This window comes from Maniola hyperantus, chromosome 4 (genome assembly GCF_902806685.2).
Source record: "Maniola hyperantus chromosome 4, iAphHyp1.2, whole genome shotgun sequence".
NCBI lineage: Eukaryota > Metazoa > Arthropoda > Insecta > Lepidoptera > Nymphalidae > Maniola > Maniola hyperantus.
The window spans coordinates 12,450,654-12,472,386 of NC_048539.1; the positions used below are offsets into that span (position 1 = coordinate 12,450,654).

Genomic DNA, 21,733 nt, shown 5'->3' on the forward strand with positions numbered 1-21,733 from the left:
TCTTTGTCAAAGAACTTCTACGACTAAGTATTTTCTAAGTTATAAAGTGATCAAATCAGGAATGAGGAGATCCGTGGGAGAACCAAAGTAACTGACGTAGCTCAACGGGTTGCAAAGCGAAGCTGTAGTGGCAATGAGCAGGGTACATAGTTTAAAAAAACCGATAGGCGTTGAAGTCCCAACGTTCTAGATTTCCTCCCGTCAACAAAAAAAAGGCTTTGATATAACCGCCAACCGAGAGAGCGTCTATTCATTAATTTAAAGGTAACATATTATGTTAACTCGTGCCTCAGAAAGCCGCGAGTCTCAGGAGGTAGAACAATTTAGATCCTCTTGGCAAATTTTAATTAATTATTTATTATTAAGGCAACCGTAATACATAATTGTAAATATTGAATAGTCCGCTATGAGAGCATCATCAAGGGCATGCCCTACTTTGTTTTTTTGGGATCCGTACCTCAAAAGGAAAAACGGAACCCTTAAAGGATCACTTTGTTGTCTGTCTGTCTGTCTGTCTGTCTGTTAAGAAACCTACAGGGTACTTCCCGTTGACCTAGAATCATGAAATTTGGCAGGTAGGTAGGTCTTATAGCAGACATTCAGGAAAAAATCTGAAAACCATGAATTTGTGGTTACATCACACAAAAATAAATTGTGGTCATGAACTAATATTTAGTGTTTTCAATTTTCGATGTAAGATAACTATATCAAGTGGGGTATCATATGAAAGGTCTTCACCTGTGCATTCTAAAACAGATTTTTATTTATTTTTATGCATCATAGTTTTTGAATTATCGTGCAAAATGTCGAAAAAATACGACTGTAGTACGGAACCCTTGACGCGCGAGCGTGACTCGCACTTGGCCAAATTTCATGATTCTAGGTCAACAGGAAGTACCCTGTAGGTTTCTTGACAGACAGACAGACAGACAGACAACAAAGTGATCCTATAAGGGTTCCGTTTTTCCTTTTGAGGTACGGAACCCTAAAAAAAGGAATGTGTTCATGAAAAAAGTCGCGGGCATCATCTAGTTACTAGTATTTTATATCATTGTTCTGAAGAGTTTCTGAGTCGTATGTACGGCGCCACCGTAGTCTGTAGGCGTGACTAAGGACACGGCCTAGTTTCAGCCAGAGCCCTTATTTAACTCTGTCAAGACGTTTTCGTTTCATGGTCATACCTATGTATATTATTAGTGTAATCCTTTTTAACAATCTAATCTTAAAATCGGTGAAGGTATAGTGGTACTTACTAAAAATGCAATGAAAGCCTAGAGGTTAGATTTCCGATTCGGGGCGGATTTAACTTTCAGACTATATTCGGGGCGATTTAACTTGCAGACTATATTCGGGGCGATTTAACTTTCAGACTATATTCGGGGCGATTTAACTTTCAGACTATATTCGGGGCGATTTAACTTTAAACTTAGAACATGCTTTGTCAATATTAGATAAATATTAAAAGTTATGAAATTTGATTCATAAATTTTATTTTGGCCGAACCGGATTCCGTTTCGGCTAAAATTCTACTTATTTGACCTTTATAATATAAAAAGTGCTAAAAATAGATTAGGTAGTATATAAAATATTTATGTTGCTAGTTAGATAGACCAGTAGGTATCTAGTAGGTATATAAAATATTTAAGTTGCTAGTTAGATAGACCAGTAGGTAACTAGTAGGTATATAAAATATTTAAGTTGTTAGTTAGATAGACCAGTAGGTAACTAGTAGGTATATAAAATTTAATTTTATCAATAACTTCTAATTAAGTTGATCTATGCTATAAGGTACCATAGGACTGCCATATTATACTCTATTGTAATAAAAGCCGTGTAAAAATAAATAAAGATAATAATAATAAAAACTTTAGACTTAGGTATGTATGTACTTGTACGTGCTTTAACGATGAAGGAAAACAGCATGAGGAAGCCTGCTTGCCTGAGAGTTTTCCATAATGTTTACAAATAATTATTTGTGAAGTCCGCACTTGGCCAGCGTGGTAGACTATGGCCAAACCCTTCTCATTCTAAGAGGAGGCCTAAGTAGTGAGCTGACAATGGGTTTATCATGAGAGTTACAGCACACTAAGCTAGTTTAGTAGTAGTACCTACGTACGTTACGAAAATCCTAGTAAAAGGGCTATAATCATTACACACTAGCTGATGCGCGCGACTTCGTTCGCGTGGATTTAGGTTTTTAATAATTCCCATGGGAACTGTTTGATTTTTCGGGGAAAAAGTAGCCTATGGCACTCTCGGTTTTTAACTATACCCATGCAAAAAATCACGTTGATCCGTTGCTCCGTTGCGACGTGATTAAAGGACAAACCAACAAACAAATAAACCAACAAACAAACACCCTTTCGCATTTATAATATGGGTAGTGATTTTATAGCGAATGTTCTACACCGAAGTTGACTGGACGCTAATCACAGTTATTAATGGGGTAACTTGTATCGATATAGTGACGTAAGAAGCCAATTAATCAGTATGTAGGGCTGAATGTTGCAGAACATGTTGAACAACACAACAACAACAACAACACAAAATACTTGGCTTCTGTATTACGGCTTCAATAGTAAAGTCTCTTATTAGTTTTATGCTGTAGTCAGAAGTGGATTCCTAAGCTTATCATGAAACAGAAAATAGAGAATCTCTATACATAGCATAAAACAAAGTCGCTTTCCAACGTCTGTCCTTATGTACCTACGCTTAGATCTTTTAAACTAGACAACGGGGTTTAATGCGGTTTTCATCAATAGATAGAGTGAGTCAAGAGGAAGGTTTTTTTTGATAGATTTGATTACCGCCGCCCATGAACATTTGCAGCACTAACCCTATGTTGTAATCTAGTGGAACACCGCATGGGAGTTGATTCCACAGTTTGCATGTGCGTGGAAAGAATGATCTGGCACAACGGACCGTAGAAGTGCACCAGACACCCAGGTGGTGAGGGTGAAATTGCTTACGATGGCGCGCGGTGCGGTTGTAGAAAAATGAGGGTTTTATGTAGAGCTTAATATTGTTTTGTGATAATTTCTTGCTAGTATCATAAGTCTATGAAATATGACGATAATGGCGGAAAAAATCAAGCCGACTGAGAGTTTTCATCGAAATGCTGTCTTATTCTTTTGAAATAAGTAGGTATGATAAAACAATGTAGGTACGATAAAAAAAGAAAATGGCGGACTATTATAGGTTATTCAAAATCTTCAAAGCTCTTTATGTGTCAGTGGCACAGTCTTAAAATTATTCATTAAGGTTATTGAACCTCCAAAAGCCTAACTTTAATGTCCCAATAAAAAGATTCATCGCTCTCAGCGTGTTGGTTCGGATATAAACTCCGCAAATCTTCGTCTACCCGTAGATTCAATGTAATCCAATACTACAATTGGATTTTACGAGTTAGCGGTCGTTTTATTGGCTCTAAGCTGTTTGTTTAACGCCTCCACTAGTAGATGTAAAATCATTCTAAATGGTATAAAGTGTATATTTTGTTTGTTGGTTTGTTGGTTTGTCCTTAATTCACGTCGCAACGTAGCAATGTATCGACGTGATTTTTTGCATGGGTATAGTTTAAGACCTGGAATGGTACACAGGCTACTTTTATCCCGGAAAATCAAAGAGTTCCCACGAGATTTTTAAAAACATAAATCCATGCGTACGAATTCGCGGGCATCAGCTAGTCAGTCAATAAAAATGTATTATAACGTAACTTAAACGTAAAATAGAATAGTAACCTAATTTTATTCCAATTAACATAAAGACTCTTTTTATTTTGTATTTATAATTAACTAGCTGATGCCCGCGACTTCCCCCGCGTGGAATCAGGTTTTTAAAAATCCCGTGGGAAGCCTATGGCACTCTCCAGGTCTTTATCTATACCGATGCAAAAATCACGTCCATCCGTTGCACCGTTGCGACGTGATTGAAGGACAAACTAACAAACAAACACACTTTCGTATTTATTATATTTGCATGGCAGCTTGGCGTGGTACAGCTGGACCAATGTATTGTTATGTGTTTACACCTGTTTGTGTACCTGTATCAGCAAATAAAGAAAATTGAATTGAATTGAAAGAAATAATGTCAAAAACAGAACAATACAATACCGACTATATTCATTTATTCCAAGAGCAAAGGACTACTTTTCATTACAGGCAGACTTTTAGGCAAGCCAAACAGTAAATTTAACGCGATCCAGCAGTACTTTTGTGTTTTATGAGTCCGGTGGCCGGTTTATGGGGATTAGGAGAGTTCATGTAACGCCTCTAGTAGTGGATGTAAAACTTCTGTAGAAAAAGGTGTATTTTTTATGGGATAGACTTTTAGATTCAATGATTTAGCTAAAATAATTAACAATGTTTGGGAATTATGATATACTAGCTAGGTAATACGTATTACGTTGCAGTGTAATTGTTGTACACTAGCCTATCACCGCGACTTCGTCCGCGTGGACTACACAAATTTCAAACCCCTATTTTACAGCCTTAAATTTTCAAAAATATTTTCTTAGCGGATGTCTATGTCATACGTATCTGCATGGCGCATACCAAATTTCAGTCTGATCCGTCCAATAGTTTGAGCTGTGTCTGTCTGTGTGTGTGTGTGTGATCATAGGTCAGTCAGTTAGTCAGGCAGTGAGTCAGTCAGGAAACTTTTCCGTTTTATATATTTATATAAACCAAAAAACCAACAAACCAACAAACATGAACCCTAAAAAGAAACTGGTTAATAATATTCTCAACTAGCCTTCATCCGCGTGGACTACACAAATTTCAAACCCCTATTTTACCACCTTGAATTTTCAAAAATCCTTTCTTAGCGCATGTCTACGTCATAATAGCTATCTGCATGGCGCATGCCAAATTTCAGCCCGATCCGCCCAATAGTTTGAACTGTGAGATCAGTCAGGCAGTGAGTCAGTCAACTTTTCCTTTTATATATTTAGACAAACCAATAAACCAATTACTTACTTACTAACCAACAAACATGAACCCTAAAAAGAAACTGGTTAATAATAAAAATCTCAATCATCTCAATTAAATTTTGTGAAGGGGATTGTTCAGACTTCAGAAGTACTTACTAAGATAATGAATGTTAATGATGGACGGATGGAGTGGTGCACTTGTGCTCGAATACTGATGAAACGGACGGGTATTGTCAATTGCAGCCTTTTGTCTCGAAAACGTGGAAAAAGGGGAAAAATTGACAAAGCCTACTTTAGCGTTCAAACACTTGGCTTGCTGCCTAACGCTGCTTCATAGTTCATAATAACAGCATAATATTGGTTGAGAAAAAGCACAGAACTTTGAAATTGTGACCTAGTTCAGACATATAATATGAAACTATGAGAATAAGCAACGTTGCCTGAAATTTAAGAACACAGAAGTAACTTTTAAAGGCACGGCAAACAATATCATACATTAGGCGGCAGAAAGTAATGTACAATGTACATCGACCTTTAGAAGGAGATAGCAGATATTGTAGAGCACCGTCTCGGTCGTTGTGCTTGAGACCGACAAAACGTCATATTATAGGTATGAGTGACAGAGACAACGCTCTACAAAGTCGAAAAGTCATTCTAAAGACTGCGTACTGTAATGTTGTTTGATGCCACGTGGTATCGATTTTTAAGCCAAGGGACAAGCTATTAATAAATCTCATAATATCTCTTGACGTCACGTTTTGTATCCTTTTGACGGTTACTAGGTTTCGTACCTATTCAATTATTCACTTATGAATATTACTGCATTGTTTTTCGAAAGTGGAATCATGATTAGCGCGATCTATATCTATTACTAAGGTTGTTTTTTATGTAATCCTGAGTCTACATCCTATGTCAGTGTGTCTGTCTGTTTGTCTGTCTGCTAGCTTTCTACGGTCTATTCGTTTAACCAATTTTAATGAAAGGTACACAGTTAGCTTGCATCCCGATGACGGACGTAGGCTAGTTTTAACCGACTTCAAAAAAGGAGGAGGTTCTCAATTCGTCGGAATCTTTTTTGTTTTGGAAAATCAAAGAGTTCTCACGGGATTCTTAAAAAACCTAAATCCACGTGGATGAATTATTTGCGGGCGCCATTTATATTATTAGGTATAAATATAGCTTACATCCTGGAGCATAAGATAGCTCTGACCTGGAAAATCAAAGCGTTTCCACGGTATTTAAAAAAACCTAAATCCACGCAGATGAAGTTGCGGGGATCATTCAATTTCTTATCATATAAACAAATAGTACAAAGTTCCAAAAACAACGAAAAAGATAACAATTTCGATAATATACCTACCTAATATTGTAACTCGGTAGGAACGGCATTCCGAACCAGTGGTAAATTAAAACTACCTGACTATTCATAAGCACTTTTAAAAAGTTTACATGAATAAAAAAACATTCTATTCTATTCTAAACAGACAAAAAAAAATTTACGTCGGAAAAATATGTGGACCTACCGACTGAAATGTATCTGCATAATAGATAGGTAGGTACTACGCAAATAATATAGGTAACTACTAAATGCTTATGAAAGCGCTATTCAAAAAATCTGTATTTATTCATTTTAAGTAAGTGGAAAAGCAGCGAGCTTTGGAGTAAAATGTGAAGTGGTAAGCACACTGACCTAAATAGTATGCTCAGTTATTCAGTATAATATAATTGCAAGCCAATTTCGGTATTTTATTTATAAAATTGTTGAAGTATCGGTGTATTTAAAAGTTAATTAGGTCAAAGCTGGAGTAGTTATTTCTTTATCCATGTAAGTATAGCGTGTTTGATAAATCTATGGAATTAGGAAGTACCTACTAATTACTTCGTTGGTACAAGAATTATGTTTCGTCATCCTTGGATAAATTATATTGAATCCATACTAATGTTATAAATGCGAAAGTGTGTCTGTCTGTCTGCTAGCTTTTCACGGCTCAACAGTTTAACCGATTTTGATGAAATTTGGTACAGAGTTAGCTTACATCCCGGAAAATGACATAAGCTACTTTTTATCCCGGAAAAATAACATGTTCCCACGGCAAGACGGAAAATTTAAAATTCTAAAATGGTTTTTGACGAAATTTGGTGCAAAGTTAGCTTACATCCCGGGAAATTACATAAGCTACTTTTTATCCCGGAAAAATAACATGTTCCCACGGGAAGACGGAAAATTTAAAATGCTAAATCCGTTGAACGGTTTTAGACGAAATTTGGTGCAAAGTTAGCTTACATCCCGGGGAAGGACATAAGCTACTTTTTATCCCGGAAAAATAACATGTTCCCACGGGAAGACGGAAAATTTAAAATGCTAAATCCGTTGAACGGTTTTAGACGAAATTTGGTGCAAAGTTAGCTTACATCCCGGGGAAGGACAGAGATTACTTTTTATCCCGGAAAATTTAAAAACACAATGCGATTAACCAATTTTGACGAAATTTGGTACAGAGATAGCTTATATCCGGAGGATTCATACTTATAATTACTAATATTCATAATATTTTTATTTTATCCTGGAAAATGTCATGCATACCACTGGAAAATCGGAACAGACAGACAGACAGACAGACAGACACTTGCGCATTTATAATATTAGTATTAGTATGGATATGGATTAGTATGGATATAACGCCTGTAGTTAGTTAAGTCATCTTTCATAATAGCTGAAGCGTTCAAGAATCTCTAGTTTCAATAAGTTGGAGGGTTGCCAAGCCCCAAGTAATGATCTCCACGAATCTCACTGTCCTCGGCTATGTCGAGTTGTTTTCATCAAATATTTCCTTCTTGATTTCCATATAAACCAACCCTTTTTAGGGTTCCCTACCTCAAAAGGAAAAAAAGGAACCCTTACAGGAGCACTTCGTTGTCCGTCTGTCTGTCTGTCGTGTCTGTCAACGTCAAGTCTGTTTCCTCACGATGTTTTCTTCGCCGTTAAAGCAAGTGATGTTAACGCACATAGCTCCGAAAGGCGAAAAGTTAGAAGTGCGTGCCCAGGATCTAACTCCCGATCTCCGATTAAGAGTCGGACGTCCTAACCACTAGGCTATTGCAGCTTATTAATTATTATTATTACAGCTTATTTTATTACTAGCTGATGCCGTGGGAACTCTTTGATTTTCCGGGATAAAAAGTAGCCCATGTCACTCTCCAGGTCTTAAACTATATCTATGCAAAAAATCACGTCAATCCGTAGCTCCGTTGCGACGTGATTGAAGGACAAACCAACAAACCAACAAACAAACACACTTTCGCATTTATAATAATAGTACTGATTAACCTATTAATTATCACAACAAAAAATGCACTGCACTGTACTATCCAAATTGTTGTTATGCTACAAATATTCCTGTGTTAATTTTTAATTGTGTCAATGCAATTAAAATATTCATGCACTGTTTGTTGTTGATCGAAATCAATACGACATGCAGAAAGCTTTAAATTAAATCAGTTTGGGCTTTTCCTATCTGGAAGTCGAATTGTTTTATACAATTTAATATTTCCTTTGAATTTTGATTGCATCAACGAAATTTGAATATTCATGCACTTTCTTCTCATATTGAGTAAAATCAAATATTTTAAGCGGAACGCTGAAAACTAAATTAATTTTACCAGTTAGGTTAATACATGGTAACGGGGCGCCATTTTTTGATGCCCCGTGCCAAAATCTATGTATATTAAACGACAGTTCAAGATGGCAATCGGGGTGGAAACGCCCCGCACACTCGCACAGCCCCCGTGCTAATCCGGGCGGGATACCGTGGGTGACGTGCGGTGGTGCGGGGCGTCTCGCCGCCTCATACCCCGATTGCCACCTCGACCTGTCTGTGACAAATCATACTACTTTTTCAATTAATAAAATGGATCATGTAATTAATGAAACTAAAAGTATTGCTTGTAATTAAAATGTCAATGAGTGAAAAGTATAGCATGCATTACTTTGTGGAAGTCCATGATATAAGAGCCACAAACAAATTTGTATGGTACAACGTGCAGCATCAGCAGCATGTGATATGCACCGCTCGCCCTCCCACTGCTAAAATAAAATAAAATAAAATAAAAATCTTTTTTTATTCAAATAAACTTTTACAAGTACTTTCGAATAGTCGGATGCATCTACCACTCGTTCGGAATGCCTTTCCTACCGAGAAGAACCAGCAAGAAACTCGGCGGTTGCTCTTTTCAAATATTTGATATAGGTACAAGATTATGCCATGTATAAAATAGTATTTGCAGTCTTGTGCGTTGCTGGAACGAGCTGCAGGTCAAATCCACGCTCTTTTATTATTTAGATAATCTTCAATTGTGTAATATGCTTTTTTCAGGAGCATATTTTTAATAGATTTTTTAAACTTGTGCAAAGGTAAGTCCAAAATAGTTTGCGGGATTTTATTATAAAACGTAATACCCATACCCACAAATGACTTTTGGACTTTCCTGAGGCGGAAGGTAGGAGCTGCAAGTTTGTCTCTGTTTCTAGTTAGCCTATTGTGTAGATCACCAATTTTCTTGTAACTAAGAATATTTTGTCTTACAAAAATTATGTTATTATAAATATATTGAGAGGCTACAGTAAGGATATCTATTTCCTTAAATTTCTCTCGAAGGGAATCGCGTGGTCTTAAGTTATAAATTGCGCGTATTGCCCTTTTTTATAATACAAAAATTCTCCCAATATCTGCCGCTTTACAATCAATCGTTTCCGATAAGACTGAATGATATAAATACATACCTACGTATAATAATTATGTACGTAAAAAATCTTATGATTGTTCCGAAACCCGTTGTTCTGAATTGTAGTTTTAGGAGAGAAATACAAAGGTTTTTTCACGACTGCCCAAACGAGTGGTTCATGTATGTATGGGAGTGAGTTTCTTTAATCCACATAATTGAACAGACCTGCCAACCCATTGTCGGCTCTCTACTGAGCACGGGTCTCCTCACAGAATGAGAAGGGCTTTGGCCATAGTCTGCCACGCTGGCCCAGTGCGGGTGGGCAGACTTCACACACCTTTGAGAACGTTATTTTTTTTTTTTTTTTTTTTTTTTATTTTGTCTGTGGCGCATAGCTGTCCCAAAAAAGGGAATTGCCTCAGCGTAATGCTGTAGTAGTGTATGTGGGTACACTACCTCAGCGCTGTTTTTCAGGCATCCCCTGAAAAAAGGTTATGGAGAACCCTCACGCGTGTAGGTTTCCGATGTTTTTCTTCACCGTTAAAGCAAGCGATATTTTTTTGCTTAAAAACGCACATAGCTCTGAAAAGTTAGAGGTGATCGAACCCCCGACCTCACAAAAAGAAAGACGTGTTAACCACTAGGCTATCACCGCGTGGTTATCAAAGTAGGTAAATGATGAAATGGCGCGGATTTATCAATTGAAAGCCTTACCGATTCGTTCCCCGACTAAGGCAGATCCGATATGACACCTCACAACACAACGTAGCACAACACAGAATCAGTAATATCCAATGCGTAATTTTTTGTAAAGGTTGTATGGACACTTATCGAGGTTGAGTCTGAAACGCGACTGCCCGGGGTGCGCCGGCGGAATCGATCAGTCTGCGCATATTCCTTCGCGCCCCGCGTCACTCCGGCCACCCCCTATATCTTATGTATGAAAGCATTGCCAGGGAAAAGTGAGAAATGCTTGCCACTGCCAGACCCCTTGCGTGGTTACAGTATTGCAACCGTTTTATTATGCCATCCAAGTTTAATAAATCGTCGCACGAAGAACACGTGATAGAAAAAACAGGTCAAGTGCGAGTCTGACTCGCATGCGAAGGGCTCCGTGCTATCGTACAATATGTAACACTGTGTGCTTTTTATTTATTTGTACCAGAAAGTTATAACAATAAAGAGAAAAAGAAAAGTGGGCAGGGAAGCACTTATCTCTATAAGAGATCTCTACCAGTGACCCCTGACAGTGCGATAGGTTGTAAAGGGAGTAGAATAGTTTATTTACTTAGTTAAGTTTTAATTTAAAGCCTCAATAGCTCAACGGGTAGAGGAGTGGACTGAAAACCGAAAGGTCGACGGTTCAAACCCCGGCCGTTGCACTATTGTCGTACCTACTCCTAGCACAAGCTTGACGCTTAGTTGGAGAGGAAAGGGGAATATTTGTCATATTTGTCAAAAAAAAAAAAAACTATTTAATTTACATGACAGCTATTTTGATTTTTTTTTTGTTGTTATACTGGCAATAGGAATATACACTCAGTGAAAATACCGTAGGTAGAGAGTTGAAATCCTTTGCATCAGCCCGCTGACAGCCACACGGACGGACAGATGAACTAACAGCTTAGTAATAGGGTCCCGTTGGTCACCTTTGGCTACGGAACCCTAAAAATGAAGACCGTACGTCCTTGCTCAGTAATGAAATTATATAAAAGGAGCAACTCACTGACTTACACATAGTATTATCAATGTAGGTAAAAGTACCTAGTTTAAACCGCAGCTGCTAGGTCAGTAGAAACTCGAGCAAAGTAGGTTCTCTCTATAACTTAGAGCTAATTTAAGAACGACTAAGAAAGCGCGTGCGGGGCGTTCCCTCCCCGTTTGCCATCTTGACCTGTCGCGGACTATACCCACACACACACAAATTGTGCGTGGACAGGCCGGTGTTACGGTAGTAATAATAGATAATAAGTAAACCAATTCACAAGTATGAAGTGTCGGGGGTGTGCTACTAGTTTGTATGAAAAGATTATAGGAAAATTAATTAAGTATCCCGCAGTTGATCTCCTCGGTTTTACTATGGTTTGGTAAGTTTAAGCTGTTTAGTTACGTATAGCGATGTCCATGTCCACTATCCACCTACCCACACACACACACAATTTGTGTGTGGACAGGCCGGTGTCCCGGTAGTAGGTAGTAATAGATAAATAATTAAGTTCGCTTATGTGGAATGTCAGGAGGTGCGCTAGGTACTAGTTTGTATGAAAACATTATAGGAAAATTAGGTAAGTATCCCAGATCACAGGAAAATTAAGTGAGTATCCCGTAGTCGGTCCCCTCGGGTTTACTACGGTTTGGCAAGCTTAAGCTGTTTAGTTAATAATGATCCAGTAGCTGATATTGAGGCTGAGGAGGGGAGCGCGATAAAATTGAGAGATTATATCGTATAACACAGAATCTTCTTTAATCTTGGTAAGCCTTTAATTTTTCTACAACCACTTATAGAGGATGTGTGGTCTAGTTTGAACAGAACATAAACAGAACGGAATAAGAGCTTTTTTCTGGAGACGCAGTGTGTTTCGTCGCGTGGTGCGTTACATCGCGTGGTGCGTTACGTCGCGTGGTGCGTTGCGTCACTTGCTACGTTGCATCGCGTGGTACGTAGCGTCGCGTGGTACGTTGTATCGCGTGGTACGTTGCGTCGCGTGGTACGTTGCGTCGCGTGTCGTACTACGCCATACAACAAGCAAACGCTTCTGCAAGAACGCTAATACTTGGCCATATGTTTGAGTTACCCGCACGACGCGTATTATTAAATCAATTGAACTAACAATCTTTACAGAACGAAATAGACTTTATGAAGTGAATCTAACACAATATACATTGAAGTTAGTAGGTATTGTTCCTAAGTATTTCACAACAGGCTTCACGAAAAAACGGAAACCTCGCCAGCGTGATTGTGTTTGAATTTTGTATGTAGCAATCTAATCTTCTACTACATGTCCTACAATACAACCACGAAAATATAAAATCGAATTATACTTCTAATTCCCTATGCATTGCTTTTTTAATCAAGAAACCCTAGTAAGCTCTAAGAAAATTATGTAAGTATAGGATGTTTACGTTCTGTACACAATGACTACTAAATAATAGTAAGTATACAACGAATATGTATAATTGTATAATAAAAACTTTTATACTAAGTAATCAATCCATAGTACAAAATATACCTACTTTCTCGCAATCACGGTACCCGTACCCATAGTAAGTACCTTCTTGCTTTGTATAAACTGCGTCATCAAAATATAACGTAAGAGGTTTACACATAAAATATATAACAGTGTAACTCCCTACCTATTCTTGATGCCACTCATTTTTACTGACACCATTTAAATTACATCATCCCCTTCTCATAATTAGAGGAAACCCGCAGGGTGATTACGTAAAACGTTGCAGTAGCGACAGCAACGCGACAGCAGTAGCAATCCGACAGTTCATTTGCTGTCTCTCTTCTTCTTCTTCCTATTTTGCTTTGTGGCTATTGCTGTTTCTCTCTAGCCGGACGTTTGACAGCAATGATCGCGAGATTTACGCCTGTCGCAAGCCTGTCGCGAGATACCTACATACCCCACGTAGCGTGGGATAAGTTCAGGGAGAAGAACAAAACTAGTAATTAGCTATACTTTTCCTCGGTACTCATTTTCTACTTTCAAATAAAATCAAATATTTAATTAATTCATTTCTATCATTTAAACATTATTTAAGAAAGAAATTAATAATGAAGACATGTTTTTGACATCTGAGGGTCAAATCATACCTGTATTTCTTATCCCTGTGCCACACAGAGATATGTAGAATCTGATGATCGTATACAGCAGCCGGCAACGGCAGTTTCAGGTGCCGTTGGAACTCCGGTTCTCTCTTCCCGTAGAGGACTGAGGTTCGCTGGAATATTGACCGTTGAGATGGCAAACTTTGATCTTCGGCTACCCCGCTGATTACAACCTGAGATTAAAAGAGAGAAGTCACTTAATATACCTACTCTAGTTGGCTAAAAATGAGCCTCGGTTGAAAAAGAGATTAGATTATATCGCTCAGTTGCTCCATTACCTAAATGATTAAATTTTGTTGGTTTTCGTAAATTGCTTATTATCCTCGGAAAATGCATCTGCTAAAAAGTAAGTTGTTTAAAGACTTGAGATTTGTAAACGCAATTTATTGAGAGGTTTTAAGAAATACCTTTGCATATGCATTGATATCGTCGACTTTCCCCGAAGAACGTTGAAGGTCTCGACATCGAATTACTGTGAAAAGAAAGAAAATTTTATTCATTTATTTTGTTTCGTTAATATTGCTAACGTTATAAAAAAAGGAACGATATCCACCACTCACCGTGCACGTCTATGATATCATTTCTCATGTTGATCTCTAAATCAATTGTTCCTTTTATAGTCTGAAATCGATCACCGCTTCGTTCTAAGCGGTTGCTTGCGACGCTTCGTCTTTTTTCTTCACTGCTACTTATACTACTGTCTTCTGGAGAGTACGTTAGACATCGTCTCGATGTTTTATGTTCTAGCACTGGCGTCATCACATCATTTAAAAATAAATCCTCCTCCAATTTACTCGTTTTATGAGCTCTTTCTTCACTTAGGGCATTACTGGATCGCTTAAGATTTGGTAATGGAGTAATTGGACTAGGAATGCCATTTTCTAAAGTTAATCCAAATAGCTCTCTCGATCTTGTGTTTTGCACTGGTTCATTCGGTTTTAAACTGCTGTGTGAAACATTAGACCTCTTTGAATTGTCTAGTGGATAATCTTTTTCTAAAGGAATCAGTCTAGTATACGGTGTACTTATTGGTTCACATAATGAAGAATTTTGTAGTTCTGTAGCTGGACTAGGTAAACCCATTTCTAAAGGTAGGACCAAAGACGATTTAGATTCAATTTGTTTCTGTCTCCAAAGACTGTCAATGCTCACAGTAGACTTTTTTCTGCGAATACATTTTTGTCTTCTCAATCTATTATTTTTGCAATCTTTCATCGCAGAATATAAGTCTGGTGTTGATTCAGATGATACGTGTTGCAGATTTCCTTTTTCGGTTAGAGACGAGTTCATTGATCGCGACCTATTTAATGACATATTAACACGATCATAAATACTTAACTTAGGTTTAACGTCTACACAATTATCGGGAGTTCTTACTTCTCTCTCATTATATCCATCACCATCATCTAAGATAAATCCTCCAATAGGAACATTTTTCAGTAATTTATCGTTAACTCTATGAATTGGAGTTCTCTTTTTAGTGGGTGTAGCTTTAGGAGATACTGAATTTTCCCTTGATAAGTTCACGTATCTAGCTTCTTTAATTAAATTCGTTTTGATTTCAGTTTGTGGTTTCACAAACAAGTCTTTTATTGAATTAATTGTAGGAATTTCTTCTTCAATCGATGTTTTATCATCAGTCTGTATATTATGGAATACTCTTCTTTTAGATTTTACTATTTTTGTACTTTTTATAATGTCTTCTATCATTCTTTCCAGAGTTACATCTCCCATTTGAGAGGTGGAACTCTTGACTGTTGACTCTGATACACTATTTACAGACTCTTTCTCAAGAATAAACTTATTTTCCATTTCGGTAGAACTTTCTTCATCCCTTAATGGAATAGTGAAATGGTTTTCTATTTTTGGGAAGAATTCTATAATATCATTGTTACAAACAGCTCTTTGTGACTTAGTATGCGTACTCATAGTGCTAAATCTAAGAGCAGCTAATTTTACAGACAGTGGTGTAACAGAAGGAGAACAGCCATCTCTAACTAGTGAATGTACGTCTTTCTTATCAATTGAGGGAGATTTAAAAGAACTTTCAAAATCATTGGATTTTTTCCGTGTCCGTTTCAATGGTCTAATATTAGGTGAACCGTCTTCATTTTTATTGAAATATAAAGGATTATCTGTAAATAGACGGTGACCAAATATAGGTAAAGTAGATCTTTCTAATTTTGATTTATCAAGAATAACCGGTTTTTCAACACAATTTATAACTAAATCTTTTTCATATTCTATTTCCACTAGACCTTCACTTGCAGTTTTTGTGGTACTTACTGTTTTTTTATTATTTATTTGCTTTGCTATTGCAAAAGAACTTCTGTTACTACCAGAGGATGAACTTAATCTTTCCGATAGCTCATTCAAAGATGGTTCAGAAACACTATGACTTAGTTTTGGTGATGCTATTAAACTTCTATCTTGCTTTATTCTTCGCTCCGATTTATAAATACAACTATTTCTATTAAAAACTACGTTATTATTGCAGCTAGTCATTTCGAGCTTTCGCTTCTTTGCCTCTCTGACTCTTCTACTATACGTAGGAGGAGTAGGAGGTAAATCTGGGGGAATATTATCTTTGGATGCAGTCTGATAGAGGACCCTTTTTTCGACATTTGGGGTACCTAAAGTAGGAGTGATGTTACTAACGTCTTTTAAAGCATTGCTATCAATTTTCTTAACAAATCCTTCTCTAAAATGATTCGGTGTATTTCCTATACAGTTAATATTTTCTTTATCAACATTTCGACAGCTATTTTTCCTTGCAGCTGCACCTAAGGATCTTCTTTGATATCTACTAGGCTTTTTACTTTTTTTGACAGTCTGTGCATCTAAAGATCTCCTAATTTTATCATCGTATGCTTTATGCGTGTACGGTTCTGCTTCCTCCGTTTCTTCATCGTTATTTATTTGTATATCTTGATTCTTTTTACCATACACCGTCCACTTTAGCATTTTTGATCTGAAACAAACAAAACAACCATTAAATAGGGTAAGTATTCACTTAGGAATATCAATTTAAGTGAAAACTATAAATTGCAAGTTCCTCTGTCTCTGATAATAATGATGGCACACCTGCAACACTTTTTTGATGTGGGTTACCGGACATTGAGTGTAGTAATTTGTACGTAACATTTAAAAGTGGGTATTATCAGCTTTCTCTTTTTTTCAAAAGGATGCAAGGTATGTATATAAAACTTGTCCCGTAAAACGTGTACTAGGAATTTCGACAAAAGTTTCACTTTCAACAAAGTTTGTACTTTTGGCCTTTCCGAAAGGCATAATATGTCCATCATCCAGCAGTGGAGGCTGAAGAAGGCATAATATTTAAATTAGAAAGGATGGGGAAAGGACTCGAACAGACCACATAACTTAATTATTATCCATAAGTAATAATATGATTGAGTAGGTCCAATTTCGAGAAAGAGGTCAGCCGCCGAATCCAACTCGGTTGGGCAGCGTTCAGGAAGCTTCGAGATGTATTCTTGTCCAAAATTTCTCAGTGCTTGAAGACTAAAGTCTTCGAACAGTGCGTGTTGCCAATGACGACATATGGATCCGAGAAATGGTCGCTAACTATGGGCCTCATAAGAAAGCTCACAGTCACTCAGTGGGCGATGGAGAGAGCTATGCTTGGAGTTTCTCTACGTGATCAAATCAGAAATGAGGAGATCCGTAGGAGAACTAGAGTAACCGACATAGCTCAACGGGTTGCGAAGCTTAAGTGGCAATGGGCAGGGCATATAGTTCGTAAAACCCATAGACATTGGGATCCCAAGGTAATGGAATGGCGACCTCACACCGGAAGACGCAGTGTTGGAAGACCCCCCAACTAGGTGGACGGACGACATCAGACGAGTCGCAGGGAGCCACTGGATTCAGGCGGTGCAAGACCGTGGCGTGTGGAAGCCCCTACAAGAGACCTATGTCCAGCAGTGGACGTCTATCGGGTGATGAAGATGATGATGATGATGATGATGACGAATTTGATTGCTTACCATACGGATAGTCAAGCAATATAGTCTTGCAAAAACTCAAAATAATTGCCATTACGTTCCATCCACCTTCTAATGAGAGAAAATACATAAAATAGCAAGTGGCAATAACGTTTGACACAATAATTTCGGTTTTTATTGTCCAACCGTTCTCTTTTATTACACTCTGCATCATAAGACCATTCCGCCATTTGTTCCGGATATTGACTTCATACTAAATCTAAAAGCCGTTAGAAGATTTATGACTTACAAGCTGATGCCCGCGACTTCGTTCGCGTGGATTTAGGTTTTTAAAATCCCGGGGGAACGCTTTGATTTTCCGGGATAAAAAGTAGCCTATGTTACTCTCCAGATCTTTAACTATACCCATACAAAAAGTCACGTTGATTCGTTGCTCCGTTGCGACGTGATTGTAACTCCTAATTTTACATGATTTTACGTCCAAACAGCTTAACATTTGTCTTATCGTCGATTTAGGATCAAACCGAGAGTTCTTTCACTCTAGTTGACTCTGCCATAGCGACAATAGCCATCAATTTTTTTTGTATTGTGTAGATCAGCTCTACAGTCTACATCAGTGTTAATGTTTCCTCGTTCAAAGTAAGAAACGGTTAGTTTTTATCGATGTCGTGACATACTATCGACATGGCGTGAAATTTTCTCAAGTGTGCTAAGCTCATGCATAGCTGTTTTCGTCAGCCCAAGCACATTCATACAAATCTGCAACAACGCCTTCTCACGGCTTTCTCGCGGTTTTCTTTTGCAAGTTAGCCTTTGAATGCTGGAAAGAAAGCGGGCTGCAGGAGCTTTGAACAGTTATGGCAGTTTTATTAAACCTATACCTACCCATCGGTATCGAATATTGATACGGCATCGTACCGGAATGCTGAATCGCTTGGCAGCAACTGGTAACTAGCCACGAGCAGACCAGTATCCAATTCAGAAATTGTAAATTCCCAAATTGCTCCTGGACGTCAGCTTTGAAGAGATTAAGTATGGCTCTCAAGCAACACAAGAACAACAGGCACCGGAAAATGGCGGAGTCATAGCAGAACTTCTGAAATCGGGTGGGAAAACCGGTACTTGAAGTCTTTCAGCGATTATTATTCAATTCAGTTATTCACGAGGGCATAACGGCAGAAGCATGTCACACTGAGCGTAGTGGTTATGTTCTTCAAAAGGGCGATAGTACGTTGTTTAAGAATTATAGACCCATCTCGCTACTGAGCCATGTTTATAAGTTGTTCTCGAGAGTCATTACGAATCGTCTTGCTCGTAAAGTCGACCACTTCCGCTGCAGCCCCCCGAAGTGCAAGCTTCAAGCCTGATCCCAAAAAGGCTTGATCATATACACACGCTGCGGCACGATATACAGAAGACTGACGAGTATAAGCGTTGCAAAAGCCGCCGGTGATATTATATGTAAATAAATTCGATTAAAAAGAAGTAGTTAGATAGATACCTAGAACGCACAACAGACGGAAACGTTCAAGTGCGGAAACCAGCCCAGAGTGAAGAAAGAAGATACCTACACTACATACGCGTCTAAAGTGAAGATTAAAACTTGTGCATGTGGGCAATTTGGGTGACCTTCGTATAAAGCTATCTCTTGCACTCTCGTGCATTTTGTATCTTTAGTCTTACTCCTTAGCGAGATCGCTTTTAATTCCCATATAAATAATAGGAACGTAGCATAATATTATTATCTAAGGTGTAAAATACCATTAGTTCTCGTCTTGGGTGTGCTTGGGCCGTATAGCGGACTTGTACGCGAACGTGACAAATCATAATGTGACATATGACAAGACAAACGTGTGATAATTTTAATATATCGTGACAAAATGCTATGTTCCGTTAGCGACATATTGCTGTTTTCAAAGTGCTGAATCATTCTCTATCTAGGTTGGTCAGTATATTATTTTGAAATTTGCCGCACTTAAGTGACATGGTTCGTTTATCATAGAATGTACTGGTAACTATTTATCTACACATTAAATTAATATTATTTAATGCGAAAGCTTTTCTATCTGTCTGTTAAGTTTTCACGGCTCATCCATTTAAACGATTTTGACGAAATTTGGTACAGAAATAGCTTGCATCCCGGAAAAGACTTTTTATACCGGAAAATCAATGTTCCCACGAAATTTTCAAAAATTAAAATCATTTAGTCAGTCATTTAGTGTCTTTTACATACAGTGAATTGTGTATAATACTTATTTTGTACTAGCTTTTTTCCGTGATTTTGTTCGCGTGGATTTGGTACTTATTTTAAATATTCCATTGGGATTTTTCAAAATCCTTTCTTAGTAGAAGGTCTTTGTTACGTCGCTCTTTTCAGTAGGATCTGCTTTCCGAATCAGTGGTAGATTCTTCAAATAATTACTTATCTAAAGTGGCATAAGTTTTCCAATATAAAATAAATTCATATGAAATAATTTCAAACATTGTACAGTACGTTTATATGTCATACTCAGTCACTGTCTTTGTATACTTAGGTAGATAGATGAACAAGATTTAGATTAGTGCATAAGTGCTAAAGCCATTTAAAACATTTTTCTAATTTAGATCAGGTCTGGATTCTAATGCGTAAATTTATCTACCTATATCTAATGGTTTTCACAAATTGAAAGAGTCAAAAATGTGGCGGTACTTTAATACGTTTTTATAAATTAGTACCTATTAAGGAATGAACAATGAACTGTATGCTAAAACATAATGCAAATTGCAAATTCAAAATTCAAACAAGGAACTAATTCTAACATGAAAGGAATGAGCCGAAAGGGCTTCCCTAATCCCTAATCAACTCGATCGTACGCCGAAAAAACTAATCACTTAAGAATATAATATTAAATAGTCATTCTTATGCTAACTTTGCTAACTCCTGATTCAAAATTCCTTACAAATAAAAACTTTTGTTCGCGCTCAAACATGGCCGATTTCATCTCGGTTACGCGGAGGCAATAATTCATATTTCCCGCTGTACCAAATTGACTGTGTAATTAGAATCTTGGCGCGTTTTATACCCGCCATAGTCTGATAGACACATGCTGCGTTCAGAAACCAGTGTGTACACAAAACGACCCTGAAGAATTCGCGAGCTAAATACAACACCGCAAAAACAGGGCGTACGACTCCGTCCATTATCCTCTCCCCAGCTTTTCAAATTACTATTGAATTTAAAGATTTCTCCTGGAGCATTTTTAAATATCGAATGCACGTCTCGACTCGGGCAATATGGGGTCCTTGAACAAAAGTTTCTTATACGACATAGATTACTTTGCAGTCGACTTATATAAAATTTCTGGACGCATAAAGGAATAAGGTTTAGATTTATGTAAAGTTCAAATACAGAACTGTATGGTACGTGCTGCGTGTCAACGGCATTCGATTGTATGGAACACGTTTTAGCGGATTTCGAATTTGGAACGTCCAAAGAGTCACATTAAAAATACCTATAGCTTTCTTTCGTATTTAGTAAATTTGAACTTAATAGCTTTCGAAATAAGACTTGATGTAAACAGCCAAACACAAAAGATGCGGAGACTTTAGTCAAAAGAACAACCGGCTTGTGCCAAAACGGATACTTTTATGCATTGAGAAGAAATATGCTGTTCCAATAATGGAAGTAGATGCAATCTTATCTCTTGAGAACATGATATCCTATTTGATTTGCACTTGGCGAGGATTTCTCCTGATGGAGCGATGGTCAATTTTTTTGTAAAAACAATCTAATAGGTATTTTGTAGGGAGTTTCATAAATTGTTAAGAAAAAAAATCACGCTCACTTTGCTTAGCTTATTGTGCTATGTTTCTTACAATTTAAGACTGTTCATCCACCAGGGATGCATTACGAATAACAACCAATACGATTGGTTGATTTTCAGAGTTGCCTTATATACTAGAGTTAGTATCTATTCGTTAAATCAATAAAAGCTAGTTTCCACCCCTACGTCTTCGACATTACTTCGTCACCCACGAAACTCTTTGCGTCATCATTCCATAAATGCAATGAATTGGAATGGTTTGGAATAGGTTACTGTTTCCAGATCAGCATTTCCTACCAATTATAACCTGAGTATCTTTAAAACAACGACCACATCATTTATTCATTAAATTAGATTTTTTTTCATTAAAATTAAAGAACTTCCCATGGGATTTTTGTAAACCCGGATGAAGTCGCGGGCATCAGCTATTAAGTACCTACTAGTGAATTTAAAAAAAATTCACTTGCTGAAAATGTTAGCT

The 21,733-nt window shown here is 37.5% G+C and overlaps 2 protein-coding genes across 15 annotated transcripts in view; one reads left to right on the top strand and one right to left on the bottom strand.

Annotated features, from left to right (window-relative positions):
- PsGEF (Protostome-specific GEF) overlaps window positions 1-21,733 on the bottom strand; it is a 67,732-nt gene that overhangs the window by 30,079 nt on the left and 15,920 nt on the right. For all 12 annotated transcript variants that reach the window (XR_011238587.1, XR_011238588.1, XM_069509874.1 and 9 more), the window contains exons 2-4: window positions 14,045-16,455; window positions 13,892-13,956; window positions 13,470-13,657 (exon numbers count right to left, since the gene is read on the bottom strand). Coding sequence is in view for 10 of the 12 variants with exons in the window: in XM_069509874.1 (XP_069365975.1) it covers window positions 13,470-13,657; window positions 13,892-13,956; window positions 14,045-16,448 (2,657 nt within the window). In the remaining 2 variants the exon portion in view is untranslated. The remainder of the gene's footprint in view (window positions 1-13,469; window positions 13,658-13,891; window positions 13,957-14,044; window positions 16,456-21,733) is intronic.
- LOC117996816 (RNA-binding protein 1-like) overlaps window positions 1-21,733 on the top strand; it is a 411,711-nt gene that overhangs the window by 26,158 nt on the left and 363,820 nt on the right. The window lies entirely within an intron of this gene.